The 19095-nt window shown below is 45.4% G+C and overlaps 1 protein-coding gene across 3 annotated transcripts in view; it reads left to right on the top strand.

The window, feature by feature from the left end:
* RPAP3 (RNA polymerase II associated protein 3) overlaps positions 1–18309 on the top strand; it is a 266423-nt gene extending 248114 nt beyond the window's left edge. For all 3 annotated transcript variants that reach the window (XM_069229050.1, XM_069229048.1, XM_069229049.1), the window contains exon 17: positions 17803–18309. In XM_069229050.1, the coding sequence (XP_069085151.1) occupies positions 17803–17888 (86 nt within the window). In that variant the 3' untranslated portion in view covers positions 17889–18309. The remainder of the gene's footprint in view (positions 1–17802) is intronic.
* Positions 18310–19095: the final 786 nt, after the last annotated feature.

Genomic DNA, 19095 nt, shown 5'->3' with positions numbered 1-19095 from the left:
ATCCCCCCTGGAAGAAAGGACAATAGTGCCCGAGGTGTAGGAGGATCACCCACAGCTTGCGACAGGACGTAGAGGATGCCGCAACACACAGCAGCCTAGTGTCTGAACTGCTTTAAGTGGATTTCTGATCAGAGCGCCTGAGACAGAGGGAAATGATAATTCCGGGTTCTGCTTGTGCCCCCATGGGAGAGAAAGATGCCAGCTGAGGTGAGGTTGGACTAAAATGTAAGGGGGGGGGGGTCGCAGTGGTCTCATCTATACACCATTGAACCACTGCTGGAGCGCCTCCCTTTCTACATCGACACTATGGGGCATGCATGATGGCAGATTATTCAAGCTGGCATTTGAGGGCAGAAGAGGAGCTTCCCCGATGCATCCTGGCAGAGCTGTGCTGGATAAGCCAAGCCCCAAAAAACATCTCCCCCATTACCCTACTTCCCCTGCAGGACTCAGAGCCAGACCTGGTGCATCTGCTGTTGGAGATTAAGCAAAGTCTAGCTAAAATTGACTCAAAAAATGGACTACCTCACAGATCACATGGACTGCATAAAAGAACGTATTGATGTGCATGGAGACCAGATTGAACAATTTGAGGATCGCACATACGACGCAGATGACACAGCTAAAGGACACAGCGACGTGCTCCTACATGTGGAAAAAATACTGGAGGTAAATAAAGCCCAAAATTAAGATCTTGAGGAAAGATCATGAAGGAACAGTCTTCGCATAATTGGATTAGCAGAAACCACAAATATGGGCCAGATGGAGGAACACATGGAAACTATGCTGAAGCAACTGTTCGGAGCGACTTCCTTCGCACCCCTATTCTCGGCGGAGAAAGCACACCACTGGCTGGGTCCACGCTTCTCGCCAGGCGCTCCAGCTCGACCCGCTATAGCACAGCTCTTCAGCTATAAGGATTGTGACACAGCGATCCGTATACGCAGACTTCACAGTGAGAAGAGTGAGGCAGTGAGAAGAGAATTTCTTCCAATCAAGCACAAGCTCTGTGGAGCAGCAGTAAGCTATAGCCTGCTCTCCCCGGCCAAATAAAGTATCACTTGTGACGGCAGACTGCACCTCTTTTCACACTCGAAGCAAGTGGAAAAAATGTATGTATCAGAGGACAGGACAGGCTCGTTCTCCTCGTGCGTTGGAGGGATTGCCACTGGAAAAAACAATGGATTCCAATGACTAACAAACAGACCCAAATATTCACAGCTGAACAGGAATGGCTGACCCCAACAAAGTTCACCACAGCTTGAAAATCTGCAATCTGATCTAGGCTGATCCACTGTACTTGAAGACCACACCTGGCTTCTAGGCCCTTGATAAGGTAAATGTTAAATCCTGGCCACCAGTCCTTCTCCGCAATTGGGTGTTTGCAGAGCCCACAGCTAGCCCATGATGGGTGTTCCCTTCTTCCATAGTTGCAGTGTGGCTGGCTCTGTAAGGGTTGGCTATTATGTGGTAGTTACTAGGGGGTAGTGTAGGTTGTTAATCTCTGGCTGGTCAGGGAGGCTGGAGTGGGAGGGAGGGTGTAAAACGAACATGTCACACATCAATGATGCACTCAACACAACTGCGATCCATAGTACACCGCAACTTCATGCACATACTTGCTACGCATTACTACCCAGGCGATGGGCTGTAATTCAGCAGCCATGTCCATAGCACCCTTAGATAGGTTAGAGACATGAAAGGGACTAGATTCATAACCTGGAATGTGCAGGTGTTAACCTATTCCCAGAATATATCCCACATTTTAGTGTATCTACAGTGACATGATGTAGACATAGTTTGAACTCACCTGAATTGTAATGCACATCAACTCCATGTGAAATAGATAAGGCACACATACACAGCATCGTACTCCGCAAATGCGTAGGGAATGGCAATATTAATCTGCAAGGGTCCCTCTTTTTTCACCCACTTGAGGTGTCCCTCTTTCGGGCAGAGTGGTGTATCCTGCTATACGTGTACCGCACATGCACCCTGTCCTGGTTATCAGCAAATAGGACTCAAACACAGACAGCTTTTCTTTTTTTTTTGGAGGTGTGACAGAAAGTGCAGGCTGTTGGAAATGGGGTCCTTGGTTGGTAGTCAGGTTACCCTCTGTCCAAGCAAGGACCCTCACTCTAGTCAGGGTAAGTCACACACAATCCAAATTATCCTGTGTCCACCCTCTGGTAGCTTGGCACTGAGCAGTCAGGCTTAGCTTAGAAGGCAATGTGTAAAGTATCTGTGCAATAAATAATACAATAACACCATATACCACCACAAAAATACACCACACAGTGTTTAGAAAAATATATAATATTTATATGGATAAATCCAGGTCAAAACTATTAAAATGCAATAAGTAGATGTTGTGATATCATTGTAAAAGTGATATAAAGTGTCTTAAGTCTTTTAAAAACAAGTAAATGTTTCTTAAAAGCAATAAAGGTCTCTTGCAAGCACAAAATACCTGATTCGCATTCAAAATCTCTGCAAGGGACCGCAGAGGAGGCGGTGCGTGGAAAACGGGGAGGTGTGCGTCGGTTTCGCCCCTTGGCACACTGACTTGCGTCATTATTTTCCACGCAGGGGAAGGCTTTGCGTTGATTTCTGACGCGTGGACTTGGTTTCTCTTCAGGTTGCGGGGGTTTCTGGCACCCCGGGGTCTGTGCGTGGAATCCTGGGCTTGCAGAGCAAAGTCACAAGCACTGCGTCGATCCAGTGGGCGTTGCTTGGAAATTTCTCCCGCACAGCAGGCACTGCGTTGATTCCTCTCTGGAAGTTGGGCTGCTTCATCCCGGGTCAGCTGTGCATCTATCCGGTGGACTGTGCAGCGAAGATCCGGTCGCAATGCAGACGCTGCGTCAATCTTCTCCTTGCAAAGTCGCGCTGCATCGTCGCAGTTCGGCGTGCAGTGATTTTGTCACCGTGGGGCAGGATGTGCGTCAAATTTTCGCCGCACAAGGAGTCTAGTTGCAGGATGAAGTTATTTTGGTCCTGATACTTCAGGGAACAGGAGGCAAGCTCTAACCAAGCCCTTGGAGAGCACTTCTCAGCACAGCCAGAGAGCAGCAAGGCAGCAGGGCAACATCAAGGCAGCAGTCCTTGTCAGAAAAGCAGTCCAAGTGAGTCCTTTGGGCAGCCAGGGAGTACCCCTTGGCCGTTCTGGATCAGGGATTCTTAACCAGCGGGTTTCTTGTCCAAAATTATCTGTGAGGTAGAGTGTCTACCCCAAGATGTGCTCTAGTCTGTGGTCTTGGGTCCTCTTCTTATACACATTTTGGCCTTTGAAGTAGGCTTACTTCAAAGGAAAGTCTCACTTGTTTGTGGAATCTTGCCTTGCCCAGGCAAGGCCTCAGACACACACCAGGGGGTTGGAGTCTGCATTGTGTGAGGGCAGGCACAGCCCTTTCATGTGTGAGTGACCACTCCTCCCCTCCCTCCTTGCACAGATGGCTCATCAGGATATGCAGGCAACACCCCAGCCCCCTTTGTGTCACTGTCTGGAGAGAGGGGCAAACAGCCCAACTGTCAAACTAACCCAGACAGGGAATCCACAAAAAGGCAGAGTTACAAAAATGGTTCAAGCAAGAAAATTGCCATTTTCTAAAAGTGGCATTTTCAAACACACAATCTCAAAACCAACTTTACTAAAAGATGTATTTTTAAATTGTGAGTGCAGAGGTCCCAAACTCCACATGTCTATGTGCTCCCAAAGGGAAGCTTTAATCATGTTAAAAGGCAGCCCCCAGGTTAACCTATGAGAGAGATAGGTCTTGCAACAGTGAAACCTGAATTTGGCAGTATTTCACTGTCCGAACATATAACACACATTAGTATATGTCCTACCTTAACCATACACTGCACCCTGCCCATGGGGCTGCCTAGAGTCTACTTAAGGGGTGTCTTATATGTAGGAAAAGGGAAGGGTTAGGCCTGGCAAGTGGGTACGCTTGGCGAGTCGAATTTACAGTTTAAAACTGCACGCATAGACACTGCAGTGGCCGGTCTGAGACATGATTACAGAGCTTATGTGGGTGGCACAATCAGTGCTGCAGGCCCACTAGTAGCATTTGATTTACAGCCCCTGGGCACCTTTAATGCACTTTACTAGGGACTTACCAGTAAATCAAATATGCCAGTCATGGATAAACCAATTAACAGTACAATTTACGCAGAGAGCACATGCACTTTAGCACTGGTTAGCACACGTAAAATGCTCAGAGTTCAAAAGCCAACAAAAACAGGTCAGAAAAAATAGGAGGAAGGAGGCAAAAAGTTTGGGGATGACCCTGCAAAAAAGGCCAAGTCCAACACAGACCTATGGAACAGACACAGTACTTTTGGGGAAGGGGAGTTGAGACTTCAATGTTTCTTTAGATGCAAAACTCAACAGATTAGTGGAGGATCTGTGTCCCCATGCCTGTGTGGCAGGAACAATTCAAAGACCTAATGTCAGAAGGGCGACTGATGGACATCTGGTGAGTTAGGACCATGAATGTCAGAGAAGGTACATGGGCGACTAACGCATAGTTGAAATGGTCACAGAGGGCATGGGAGCATGGGCCATTGATGTACAGCATCTCCGCAGAACCTATTTGGGCTTTGCCCCGGATCTACTAGAATTAGATGTGCCATGAAGGCCCTGAAGAGTGTTTTCATGGTGGCTCCCATGCAAGGCCTTGAGGGATGAAGTATTATGGTAGGAGATCCACAAGGAGACGGTGCTCGTCTTTGACACAAGTGATAACTCAGTTGACAGCACCTCAACACTGTGGGAGACTCACACATTCGTGTCTCATGTATCTGTAAACAGGCTGGTGTCTTCAAAGACATCAGAGCCAGAATGCACAGACTTAAAGGCAAGTTGAAAGAGCTGGAGGAGCAATTGGCTGACAGCAGTACCCTCACACTCTTTGAATACACTTGATGTGTTTCATCAGGCTGCACAAAGCAAGCTGAATCACTGGGGCAGAGAAACAATGGCCTCCACACATGGGTAGAGTGGTAGACCTGGCAAAACTCTGGTAATTCTTATATGAAACCGCTGCCCCAGCTCAGTCATCACTGAGATAAAAACAAGTAGTGAAGATGTGATTTATAACACCTTTTAAATCCTGATGGAGTTCAGCACCTACTTTCAGGAGTTATATAGCTCCAAAGGTTCCCCATCTCCTCAAGAGCTTGCAGGCCACTTTGTTCAATAGTACTGTTGTGACTGGATGCAGGGCACAGACAATATATGGATCAACCCATAATGGTTAAAGAGATAGTTGAGACTAACCACAGCTTCCCAGATGATAAAGCCCCTAGAACTGTTGGACTACAAGCCAAGTTTACTAAGAATATGCACAGATGCTGGCTCCTTGGCTGCTAGTGGTATACACAGAGGCATATGAGCGGAGAATGTTACCTCCCTGCCTTTGAGAAGCATTGTTGGTTACGTGCCCCAAACCGGATAAACCGAGCATGAACCCGGACTGCTATAGGCCACTCTCGCTTATTAACTTGGACAACAGAATACTGGCTAAAATACTGGAAGCCTGATTACTTTCTTTCATGCCGAAGCTGGTCTGCCTGGACCAGGTAGGTCCACATCACACACCCTGCACATACTGTTCCTGCTACTGCATTATGTAGACGATGCAACAAAAGTGTTTGACTCTTCAGAGTGAGCCTATGTTTTCTACGTGTTGAAAAGGATGGGTATCAGCAAGCAGTTTATATGCTGGATACATCTACTGTACACAGATGGCTAGGGGAACGTGGCAGGGAAGCCCATTGTCCCCCATCCTTTTTGCATTGACAATGAAGCCACTAGCTGCCAGGTTGCGCCGTCACCACGTTTAGAGGGGACTAGCATTCACAGTTAGGAGGGGTTTGATATCAATGTACACTGATGATGTCACACTCTACATCAAAGGTCTGACAGCTAATACAGAACCCCTAATATGTGACTTAATTTGGTTTGCCTCCCTTTGGGTTATAATGGTAAACTGGGCTGAATCCCTTATGATGCCTCTTAACAGACTACACAGAACAGTGTGACTTGGACTACCCGCTAATCTAGAAGACAGAACCTTTTAGATACCTGGGGATACAAATGAGCAGGGACAGGCAAAAAATTGTTAGGGAAAATTATGGTTCGCTGACTAAAATAGAACAATAGGTAGACAAATGGATTCACATTTTCCTTTCATGGATCAAATGGCTGTCTTTATCCAAGATTTCTAACAAGATCCCAATTCAGCTAAATGTGGCCTTCTTTCAACAGATGAGGTCCCTCATGCCAAGGCTAGCATGGGCTGGAAAGAAGTCCCAGATAAAGTGGGAGACTTTGATGCTCCTGTATGAAAGGTGGGTGGTCACGCCAGCCTTCAAACTCTACTATCTCAGCATGCAAGACATTACATACTTCACTGGCATTTCCCAACTCCCTACCAGTCACACGTAGCAGTTGAGCTTGACATAGTCACTCCACACAAACTCAACACTTATATCTGCACAGATGTTAAGTACTCGAGTGGGGACATCAATCCGGCCAGAGATACGGTGTGTGCCTGGGGGTGGCTGCTAACCAAGGTGGGGCTAAACCTTGTGTTTGCCCCTGGCTTCACTCTAGCATATAACCGAATGCTGCTGCTCACATGCGATAACACCATGGCAGCACAACTGCGTTCGCTAGGCAGAGATGTGGAACAGCCTGATGCCCACAACATATTGTTTGGGGTCAAGAACAACAAGTGTTCATGCTTGTTTTGTCCATCAGTAGGCCTAAACCCCTGCAGCACAAACCTTTTGGCTGTCAGTTTACAGTACAGTACAGCATTATGAATTGAGGAAGGGCATTGTCTGTGGTTAAAATACTATTTGTCTCCATGTGTTAATTCTGTTTGAACTTGTATTATGGATCACGAAAGGGCATTGTCTGCGGTTAAGGTAATATTTCCATAAATCCATAAGATAATGCTGTTTGAACTTTTATTTATGGAATAATAACGCAAATACTTTATTATTAGGTTGAGCGCGCTAAGTAAATGTTGTAAACTCTGACTGCACTACTGACAGTGGTTCAAGTATAACAATGTGTAAACACGTTTGCAAAGTTTAATATGAGGCTGTGCAGAACACTCCCAGAATGCTATATGATTAGATGCAGATATTTGCAGAAGCTTGAAAGCAAGATTGATTATTTGCTTTCAAATTAAGATGTTTTCCAAAAAATGCAACTAGGGAAAAAAAGATTTGCTAAACTACAGTGAAATTCCAGATGCCATTTATTTGAAGCATCATTTAGAGAAATGTGTTGATACATGCTAGAATTTCCAGAAATATTCATAACGGAAAATCAGTGTAATCAGTTTACGGGTTTTTGGGAAACATGATACTAGATAAGTATTGGCAAAGGTTTTGTAAACTTTGTTGTGGGACCTGCCAGACTCTCAACATTATAATAAATATAGGCAAAACATCTTTTGGTCTAAAAAACACGCTTTGCCACAGTGGTCCCTTGCACTGAACAAAACTACATTCTGTGCCGATATGCATCTTGTGAAAGAGCAGAATGCTGTCACTCACAATGAAGTTAGCTGATAGCGAGAATTTTAATAAAACAAAGCGTCTTGGTTAACGCCACCCCTATTTAAGGGCCCAATTTCTAAAGAATGTCAGAGGTGTACCAATGGTATATGTCCTTGCATTAGTGCAGATTTACAGTTTTCATACATTTACAGGACTTTATAGATGTAGGCCAGGAAATAGTACTTCTAGAATATGGTACTCTTAGAAAATGGCACTCTTACAAAATGGTACTTGAGCAAATATGCGTTTGTAGATTAACTCATGCAGCAATATACCACGTTTTTCCCGCCCTGGAAGAATTTTTAATTCTGCCCTTGTCAGGAGTATATTTCCAACTTGCTTACCGCTACTACCCCAGTATGTATTAGAGTGGAAAAGTGGCAAAATCTGTGAATTTCTAGTGTTCAAACCCTACTATAGTATGAGCTCTGGCATAATGGGAGGCTATTATCAGAGCTATAATGAAATTGCTGCCTTAATTTGTCACCACACTACATGGCACCAAAGGGAGAAGTGGATTTTTTTGTCATTTTTGTTTTTTTACACAACAAGTATATTTATAAAGCAACCTCTTCCGTGGACAAGTAGATACTCTATTAAATACCATACTCCTGGCACGATATGTGGTGTGTGTATTAGTTACCTCTCTCCACATGTAGTGCATGAGCATGGCTGAGTTTATTTAGAGCAAGGCTGAGTTTATGCAAAGTTTTGAGACATGCAGTGTGGAGCTCTGAGACCTCATGCAGGGATGCACAGGGCAGACAGGGGTTACAGTCAGTGCTCAAATTGTAATAAAATAAGTGCTGGTGCCTTCATCAGGAGGCCACTGCAGCTTGCACCACCAGTGGCCCCTGCCATTGCTGCCAATGACAGCACCAACACAACTGTAAACCATCACACTCTCGCAGCTGTGACAATTTAGACTATTCCATGCCCCCAAAGCTATAAGAATGGCTTGGGTGGCAGGTATTAGTCATTTATAATGTATATTGAATTAATGAACCACTGTATTGTGTTTATCTATAAATTAGTCAAACAGCTCCACCATGTGGCCAACTGTCATAAATGCCAGTGTTGACAATTAAGCTCTGGTGCCGAGCACTGGAAACCACTGGCTCAAGTTAAACACTGGCTACAGGCCCCCCATCTTTAGTTGCTGAGGTCATTTGCCATTGTGTCCTTGGTACGCTCTACTATGGCTGTGCAAACTGAACCAAGTACAACTCTTTCCACACTTGACTCTCAGGGTAGCAAGGGTGGGTGGTCACAGGCTTCTCAGGGAGGATACACAAGAGCAGAACTCAACAAATCAGTCAGCAGACAAAATAACTTCCATGTCTTGCCCAGTGTGTGTTCTTTAGGAAAAGAAAGTATCTTTAAATTTCTCAACAATACTATACAGTTCAATCCAATATATGTATACTGGTGTTGTAACCATGATCATGAATTTCTGGTGGCAGTTCGGTACACATCCTTGCGCCCCAACCCCGACATCCCCATTTCCTTTACCCCGCTCCAATCGCCCCACCCCCACTCCCTTGTGCTTTCTCCCACCCGGGTGACCCAAGTTGTATCCATCCGTTTGAAACTATGGTAGACGCATGAATAAGCCTCACATCCAGCTAATATTACTCCCAGGTCGAATCCCCATCCAATTCACTTGTTACTCAAGTTGTTACTTTTGGTGGTACAGTGGGTAGGAGTTCAGTCTTTATTCCTTTGTGCTCGTCTAATGCTAATTCATTGACTCAATCCCAATGCCAGAAGAGGCCAGCGGTGATTGCTTTCAATTCAATATCAGCCACAAGAAAATTAGGCCCTCGTCTGTTGTGATCACTTCTATCCAGGTTAATCTGATGTTGATTGCCAGGTCCCGTTCTGTGGGCTTTTCTCATGGCAGTTGGGGTCCCAACCAAAGACTGTGTCAAGTCAATTTTGTCCCAACCAAGCAGACAAAAAGGCAGAGATAACCCTGACTTGTGTTGTCAGCAAGGCAGGTGCAACCCACCTGAGCTCGATGGAAACAGTAATGTCTGTGCATCCCAACTCATACTAAGGTGCGGAGACCCAAAGACTCTTGCCGTTTTCACCAGAAACCGCAGAGAAACCGTGAGAACCTCTGCAACACTGGTCTCTTCTGGCTTTGCTCTCAAGCATTTTGCTTTCTCTTGGTCTACAGATACACACTGGACTTCTCTTAATGCATAGTCTCTCCTGTAGGGGGAGCCAGACTATTTCCTTCTCTCAGTAGGCAGGCAGACAAGCTTCTCTGCACTAAGTAGGCCCTCAGATCCTTCTGCGGAAAATGCAAACTTCAGGTGATGTGCCCTTGTCTCTGGGAGACTGACTGTGAGGCACACGATAGTCCTGGTCAAGCAGCAATCCTTGAAGTATTCTGGAGCGTACTCCTTTCATTAATTATAAAGAAACTGGAGGTGGAATAAGCTGGTGTTGTTTGGGTCCCACTTTTATACCCAGTTTCTAGACGTGAATGTGGTTCCACTATCACAAACTTCAAAACTGATTGGGGAGTTGTTCACTTTTTAGTGTCCTTCTCAGTCTACTTTCCAGATACAACCTTTTTGTAAAGTTATGATTCACACAGCAGGTAGCACTATGTCTGTCTCCAAACTGGAGTGCCCACAACGTAGGCACAATGAAGTGTGAGACTTCTGTACATCATTGCATCATCCTCTCTGAAATAACATTTAGGTTTAGATAAACAGAAGGCATGATCTAAAAGTTTCTCAACTAGTGGACGATCCACAAAAATGTGGTTTAATGTCTGTAATGTGGTGGTTACAGTGTACTACAGGGCAAAGGTGTTCCATGGTTGAAGTGCTGCTAATGTTGTACAAAATGTGGCAGTGTGTGAACAGAACACAGGTCATCATCTTAAGATCATGGCTGAGAGAATGCAGAGTTTGGTTGTGAATGTGCATAACATGAATTAACTTGTGTAGTTTGTGGATAAAAAGGTGCAGGGCATGACTGAGGCTGTGCAGTCCATATGTGAGCCATGCATGATGTGTTAAGCACACAACTTTGAGTTTTAATAGCTTAACTGTGGGAATCCTGATACACCAGTTGTGGAAAAGAAAATTCAGACATCCTATTATTCAGGATATGCAAGCAATTAGTCAAAAAACGTAGCAGGCTTGGGACTGTTTTAAGGACCATGGTAAGCCGGACTTTTAATCTTCAAATATATTCATGAACATGATGATAAAAGGTGCCTAGGGGTCCACCACTATGATAGTCTTTATTTCTCATGCAGTCCATTTTCACCAGTTCTGTTTCTCCACTCCCAAATTTTGCCTTGAAACTAAATCATGGCAGGCACAAAGGCCAAGATTGCATTTCCTTTGTCAAGTTGAGAATTAATTTTGCGAATGATGTACATTATCCTGCGCAGTAAGTGTAGCTGACAGGGCGCTAATTTGAAAGTATCAGTAGGGTCATGCAGGTTTAATCTTGTTTCATGTGTGAAACCTAGATATTTTGCTGCAGGTTCTAGAATAAAAGTTATGTCCTGTAAATACAACATTATTCTGATGGAACAGTCAGCTTTAGAATATCCCCAGGTGCAAGACAGGAGCCAGAATATTTTTTCAGCATAACTTCTGCACACCAGTAGTTGGCGTTGTGTAGCTCGGCTTTGACCCACTCTACCCCAGAAGTGACAGCTGCTGCTGCATGTATGTGCCACCCAAGTGCACTGATGCTACCTTCTTTATTACCATGCCTTCAGAGGCGGATCCAGAGCTAGCTCCTAATTTTTTCTTGTCAGTTGATAAGTTCATTGTACAGAATTCCCTCCTACTGTTTAAGGGGACACGCGCCCCCTTTAAACTATCATTTGGGCTACTAATCCAGGTTATGCAAGGAGTGTGCCCTTATGCACCCCAAGGCATTTAGGGATCTTAATGCAAGCTGTATGTCACTGAACACTTCACGAAATCGTATAAATAATGTTTCAGTGAAGACCATGGGCCCATTCCCCTCTCTAGGCTATTTCCACAACAGGTCTTTGCCATGTTCCAAGTTTTCGAATAAGTAAAAGTCGCAGATGGTCTTGTCCCAGCCTTGAAACTTTTTCTCAAAGGAATCACAATGTACACAAGGTGCCCCTTGATGTCGTTCCTGGTGCCCTACTGAATAGCCAATTCTGCAGCTGATCACAATGCAACTTGAATTTCTGGAGGCGTTGGCATGTCTGCAACAAGTTGATGCATTCAGGAAAGCCAAGTGTGAATCTTTTGCACTCTTTCGGCTCCCTCTGGTTTACCTTTGGGCCTCACGGATCTGCGGAGTCATCGAGTCGGGCTGTCTCTGCCAGAGACACCCAGTGTAATGGTATTTATTCACTTTAGGAGCTTTTTGAAAAAGAGCATTCAGTGATTGAATTGCTGGAGCACAGCAGTAGGGAATCAACAGACTGCAGGCCTGGCTATTTGACAGGCTGCAATATGGGAATCAGTGCACACACTAGCAAAACATTATTGCCTTGGGAGCCAGTTCCATCAGGAAGGACATTTAAGTGATTCCCTCCTGCATGACTTTTTGGTCTCAGTCATTTCATAGATCCTCTACTGCGGGACTTCCTTACCTTTGGTAGCTGTCTGGTGGATACTCTAGCTAACGAGATTTATCACCACACTCCCACCTCCCATTTCTGTGAAATTGTCTCTCCCATCTGAAAAAGGTACAAAATGAAAGTTCTCCACGTTCGCACAAATAATAGTTTTTTGGGCTCTGCTTCTGAAGGCACAGACATTGTCAAAAAGAAGCTGACGTCAGCATGCTTGGGTGACACATATAGATGGCTCCGGTTACCACTTCCGGGGCAGAGTAGGCTCGAAGCAGAGCTGTTCACTGACACCTGCCAGTACCCAGGGCTGTGCTAGGAAATCTTACAGATGCGTTATGGTGCAAGGGGATTTACAAAGTGTGAGGAATCAGTGGTTAGATAGTGAGTGATTTGTTCATTTTGATAAACATAGAAATGTGTTTAGGTGACAAGTTAGTTATTTCCCGGTTGTTCAGAAAGGACCTAAACCTATTTGAATCTTTGTCACTCTGTACTTTTATGAATAGCTAAGTGTAATCGATCTACGTACTGCTCTGATACCAGAGTCCCTAGCAGTTACATGTACAAGTTGCATGTAGTGGGTGATAAGGATTAACTATGAGACACTCCACAAGTTAGGGGTAGAATGTGTAATCTGAAATGTCCACCAATATGAATGAACGTTAAACTGAGGTTAAAGAGTAATGAGCAGAGAATTGTGATCAGAAGTATGGAATTCCAGTGAGAGATCAATGGTAAAAGAAGACAAGGATCACTTCCATCCAAAGTGATCGTCGGTCAGATGCTTAAGACCGTCCCACTCACCTCTTTACTGCCTGCAATTGACATGAGACAATGGTCTCCAAAAGTCAGATTCTTGACCTAACAGCAATTAATTTATTTATTTGCTCCTGACAGAAGTCATTAAGTAATGGCGATCGAAAGCAGTCTCATTAAGTTCTCGGACTGTCAACTTTCTCTGGTAGGTGCACCCTTAAACCGTAGGGCCACGTTTGATGATCCAATTCCCAGTGCCCTATGTAGCACACTCTGAGGTATGCTAATCCTTAGCAAACATTATTGCTAAAATGGCATAGTACTGAACAACTCTCACCCTTTAACAAGGCTGTGCTGGAAACAGTCTTAGAGGCCTGACAGAAAGCACCTGTCAGTCTCCAGGATGGACAATAAGATTGCTATAATATACCTATCTACATGGGTGGAGGCTTTCGTCCATACGGTAAACCCCACCCTGAAGATCCTTGTGCTGCAAGCCAGTCTGACAGAGCCACTAATGTAATGACTTTTCCTCTGTCACCCTGAAGGAAATCTTAAACGTTTAAGGCCTGAAAGAATAACATTTTTCGATGTATTAAGCATTAGCCCCTGTATTTGTAACAGTGCATATTTTTCTCCTGTGCACTTTGAGACGTAACAAAGATAACTGTTCCTCATCCGATTCAAAACGCTCAAGAGTCATTTCAGCATTTGCTTTCAGATTGCACAGAGGTGTCCATTCAGTGTGCTCTCTGTGCCATTTGTGCCCTCCGAGTCCGCATCTGGTTTAGTACCAGCTCCATTGCTAACTTCATTTCCGGTGCCAATACTATTCTGTTTGCCTTTGCATGATGGTACTGATGCTGGAAGAGGATTTGCAGCCCCTTGTTGCAGAGTGTTGCAGAAGTATTAGACCTGCAACTTACTTTCGTGACAGAAGTACTCCAGCTTGGTCAAGCTTCTACAGAACCTTACAAACACCCTTCTGGGCAGATGGCTGAAATCATGTTCAAGACCACCAGTTAGTAGGCAGATTGCTTGACGCCATCACCCAGAACCAGGCCACCTGGCCTTTCTTGTGCAGCATCCTACTTCAGAAGGCCTGGTGATATAGGTGTCCACCATCGCGGTAAATCCCAACTACCACTTCATCTCATCATAGGTCAAAGATAGTAGAAACATTTGACAAGATTATTTTCTCCTCTACGATCATTGCTCTGCACTCAATAAACACCAACTGGCTTCTGGGGCACTGTTCTTGTGCCCTGTGGTACACAGTGGGCCAGATCTTACCGCCTGTTCTGGACGACCTGCAAGCGTACCTAACTAAAGCTAGCCAGGATGGTTGTAATGTGAAATTATGTGTGATTTGATCTGACTTGGACATAACTGACTGCCTAGGTCAGGCGATGGGTCAAGAGTGTCACTTCAGTGCCATACTTGCATGAGGTCTTCAGGCTTTTCTGGGGATGTCCAAGCATCCCTGATGGACATGCCGTTTGATGGCTTTGGGCTCTTTGGTGACACAGCAGATTTGACCCGTGGAACAGTTTAAAGATAGTAGGGCCACGGTACGTTGCTTCAATCTTTATCCACACCAGACAAATCCACCAGCAATTCCATCCTCTCTGTGGTTTTGGTTGGGATTTTCAATTTCAACAGTGCCATACCTCTCAACCAGACCAGCAGGCCTTTCAGCCCTTTCGTGGATGTTGCCTGATACAGCTATCAGGACGGCAGGCACAATATGCAGCTTAGTCCCCCTCCCCCGCTCCTGCATCCTCTGGTGCATAACTGCTTTAGTGTGTCTTTGTCAGCAAGCCAATCTGTTGAATTGTATCCAGATTTTGGCGGGGACTGCAAAATATAAGCAGTGTTCCTACTGGCCTGCGGTTCAGTCAGTGACTCATCATTGGACAATCCCTGGAACAGTGTTGATGTTTCGGTCACACTCTTGATTCCAGTGGATTACTTCAGGACAAAATTTGCTATCTAGCACACCATTTCTAAACTCTGTTATTCCTTAAACATGTCAGTGTTATTGCATAAAAGACCATAATTATGTCTCTTCACAAGCTGAGTTAATTTGAAACAACTTTCTAAGACCCCAAAGTTCAAATATCCTTTTTTCAGATGGCCAGAACCAAACGATGTGCCCAATCCATCCTCGCACTGTTCACTTTAAACAAATATTTCCATCCGAATTAAGTGGCGCCCTGTGTCTGGATGCTCTACACTTCTGGAAGGGGCTGAATCAGCTGAATTTCTCTGGTGAACAAACAACTGACAGGGCCTCTAAACACCATGGCTGACAAACTTAGCTGTTGATGGGTAGTGGATCACAAACCGCCTTTGCACCTGGAAGTGGTGCAGGACAGCTTCCATAAATGATTTCGCCACTGCAGAGAATACTTAGTCAGCAATATTGCACATTGGAGTTTCCCAGACAGCTCTCTCCTGGAGAGGCCTTCCATTTCATTTTGAGTTCGGGACTTCTGAATGCCTTCCTGCCACAGCCTGTCCTGCCCTGATGATGAACGGGAATAACTGGGCCCAAGTCATCCTAGATTCTTGTGGTACTAGATTGAGCCAGGATAGTGTGGTACTCGGTCCATCTGGGTGTGAGCATCTGTTCTGTGATCACGCTGACGCTTTGGGAGGGGTGGTCTTCTGTTGCCGGAACAGGGCAGGGTACTGCACTCAGAGTTGCACAATGTGCATCCCCACACTTCGAGAAAGAGCATTAGCAGTTGAACTCTTTCACATGTCTTCCTGAGGTCACTGATAATGTCTTAGCAGTGAGGCATCCCTCCATGAAATCGGTGTACTCGTCATTGGTATACATTTGTGGCTTTGTGTGGCACCCCAAAAACTGACCTACTCCAAGTCAAGTTGCCTGACGTTTGTTGTTTGTGTGGTCCCTGGGCCAGTGGTTTCTGACCTAGCCGTCTTTATTGAAATCACCTACTGTGATTAGGTTATTGAAAGGTTTGCAACATTTTTTTCCGCCAACACCCTTTGTGATGCAACAGTATGACCTGAACTTCGTTCTCACTTTTTTGATGCACACCCATTTTGAGCCACTTCACAGTTGTTCTTTAAGATTCCTGATGTTGAAAACAGTCTTTACCATCACCATAAAATTGGCCAGGCATGAGAGAAGGCCTTAGGTCCTTTCTGTTAATCAGCCTTATTCTACTTTTCTCCCAGACCCAAGCTTCCTTTCTGTCGAAAGTTGTCTCTTCATTTTATGTCAAGCAACTATCACCCTTTTGGCATTCTTTGCCCCACCTCATCCCTCTAAAGAGGAAGAGGGACTTAATTGTTTGGACCCTAAGAGGGCAGTCAGTTTTTAAATGGATTGCATCAAAGAACATCAGGTGAACGATCAGCGCTCTCTTTGTGGATTTTTCCACAGCAAAGAAGGACAAGGAAGTGAAAAGCAGGCCATCTCCTGATGGATCTTTTTCTGCATAAAGATCTGCTAAGCATTGGTGAAGAAGCAACCTCCATCGGGCGTACTACTGGTTTATTCCACCAGAGCTAAGACTGCAACTACTGAACTGCCTGATCTAAACATTTGTAGGGCAGTTACGTGAGTGTTGGTACATTAGTTCGTGAAGCACTACTGTCTTATCATTCAGATCCGTCTAGAGGGGATGGCTCAGGACTACAAGACTATGGCCCTCATTCTGACCTTGGCGGGCGGCGGAGGCCGCCCGCCAAAGTCCCGCCGTCAGCTTACCGTTCCGCGGTCGAAAGACCGCAGCGGTAATTCTGACTTTCCCGCTGGGCTGGCGGGCGGTCGCCTTCAGGCCGCCCGCCAGCCCAGCGGGAAAGAGGCTTCCACGATGAAGCCGGCTCGGAATCGAGCCGGCGGAGTGGAAGCTGTGCGACGGGTGCAGTTGCACCCGTCGCGTATTTCACTGTCTGCGCAGCAGACAGTGAAATACATTTAGGGGCCCTCTTACGGGGGCCCCTGCAATGCCCATGCCAGTGGCATGGGCACTGCAGGGGCCCCCAGGGGCCCCGCGACCCCCCCTACCGCCATCCGGATCCCGGCGGTCGGACCGCCGGGATCTGGATGGCGGTAGGGGGGGTCGGAATCCCCTCGGCGGCGCAGCAAGCTGCGCCGCCGTGGAGGATTCAATGGGGCGGCGGTACACTGGCGGGAGCCCGCCAGTGGTGCCGGTCCGACCGCGGCTTTACCGCCGCGGTCGGAATCCCCATTGGAGCACCGCCGGCCTGTCGGCGGTGCTCCCGCGGTCCTCCGCCCTGGCGGTCTTTGACCGCCAGGGTCAGAATGACCGCCTATATGGCTTATGCCAAAACCACCACTTGGGCAGTGGGGAGGTAATGGTATCTATTCACAAGGTAAGGAATCTGTGGTTGGAAGTATCCATCAGGAAAATAAGTTGCTTACATTCGATAATGATCCTTCTGGTGGATTCTCTGTCTAACTGGAGATTCCTCATCGACCGTTCCCTTCCTGTGTACTGGCCTTTTCCATCTAAAAAGGTCCCAGTTTAGAGATCTGCACACTGGTTATGCCAATCTGGCAATATGCTCTGTGTGTGAGGGCGTGGGCAGCTTAAGAAAACAACTGAAATCTGCGCACATGGGTGGTCCTTACATGCAGCTCTGTTTTCTCACTTCTTATTGACATCGGAGTGCTGTTTACTGGCATACTGTAGTACTGCTTTAACGTTTACGGATTCAGTCTGACACCTTAGGAATAATCATAAAGTGAGGAATTCCAGTTGAATAGTGTGTCCATCTGAAAAGCAGTTACCAAAGGTAAGTAACTTGTTCTTCTTGGATTCACAATTTAATGAAGACTAAATCTTGTCTATTATGTTTCTCATCTGCAGCTGTGAGTGCCTTGTTTAGCCACATTGAGATGTCCGGATATATAGAGTCATCTGCTGAAAATTTAAAGAAACGTTATGGCCTTTGAACTCACTGGATTCATGACCGGAGGACAACTTACATGTACAATGTGGAATACAAATGTATGCAGAAAGTTTGAAAGAGTTTTACCAATGTATGCTAAGAAAGAACTAGCAAGTGAAAAGCACAAAGGTTATTGTACTGATATTTTGTGCAAATGGTGGCGGACATTTTATGATATAGCATGAGTGGGCAATTTACAGATGCAAATTGTAAAGTAAATCTAATAAAATGTTTATATTTTAAAATAAGTTTTGTATTATTTTTTAAAGCAGACACTGAATTTCAACTCTTAACTCTTTTTACAAAATGAAAGGGAATGGCACTTTAGCTGAAATTGCTGTTTGCATGTATTATTACTGTATAGGTGTATTTTCCTTTCTTTTATGGATTATAAAAAATCAGAATAAAGATTATTTTGAATGTGACTCAACTTTTTAACTGAAAAGTGATATCAACTATATAATGAAAACAACTGTTTCTTTCTCACTCTTTTGTTATCTGTGCACGTGCCTTGCTCCAAATCAGCTCATTATTGATGGAAACACTCCTAAAGTTGTTGTTCTTAAAAGCCTTTCGTAGGCAGTGTTGATAAATGAACATATGTTTTCTTTGAAAAACAACTCACTTGAAATGCTCAGTTTGTATGACCTGAAAAACAAATCTTGTAGAAACGTCTAGCCACAGATTTCATACCTTTTGATATTCGCAGGCATCAGGCCGGATCCATAAACTTTTTCTGAGCAATACCCCTTGTGTGCGCCGTCGGGTGGCTCCATTCCGCTCCGCGTCATTGGCGCCGGAAGTGATGTCGCGGTCACCTATATAGGCGCCACTCAGGAGTGCGGGTGTCAGTTCTTTTCTTTCCGTGCCAGTTAGCCTAAGTCCGGAGAGAGTTACCCCTCTGTCATTTCTTTAACAGGCCTTTTTTAGACTTTTTATCAAGTTTTTCTTTGTGTGTGCTGAGGATGTCATCAAGGTTGGGTTCAAACCATGTGGCGCCTGTCACTGTGCAATGTCTGTTACAGACCCCATCTCATTTGCCTCTGACTCCTTGAGCAGGACCACAACTCCAAGCCATGCTTGGACTGCCACGGCGACGAAAGCTTTGAGGGAGTGGTCCCTAAAGCTTCTTGCAGTCCAACTGTTGGCAACACCGGTGCACGTGAGACTTTGATGATGTCCCGGTCGAGAAGGAGGTTGCGGGACCGTTC

The sequence above is a fragment of the Pleurodeles waltl genome, chromosome 4_1 (genome assembly GCF_031143425.1).
Source record: "Pleurodeles waltl isolate 20211129_DDA chromosome 4_1, aPleWal1.hap1.20221129, whole genome shotgun sequence".
NCBI lineage: Eukaryota > Metazoa > Chordata > Amphibia > Caudata > Salamandridae > Pleurodeles > Pleurodeles waltl.
This window is presented reverse-complemented; position numbering and strand designations above follow the sequence as displayed.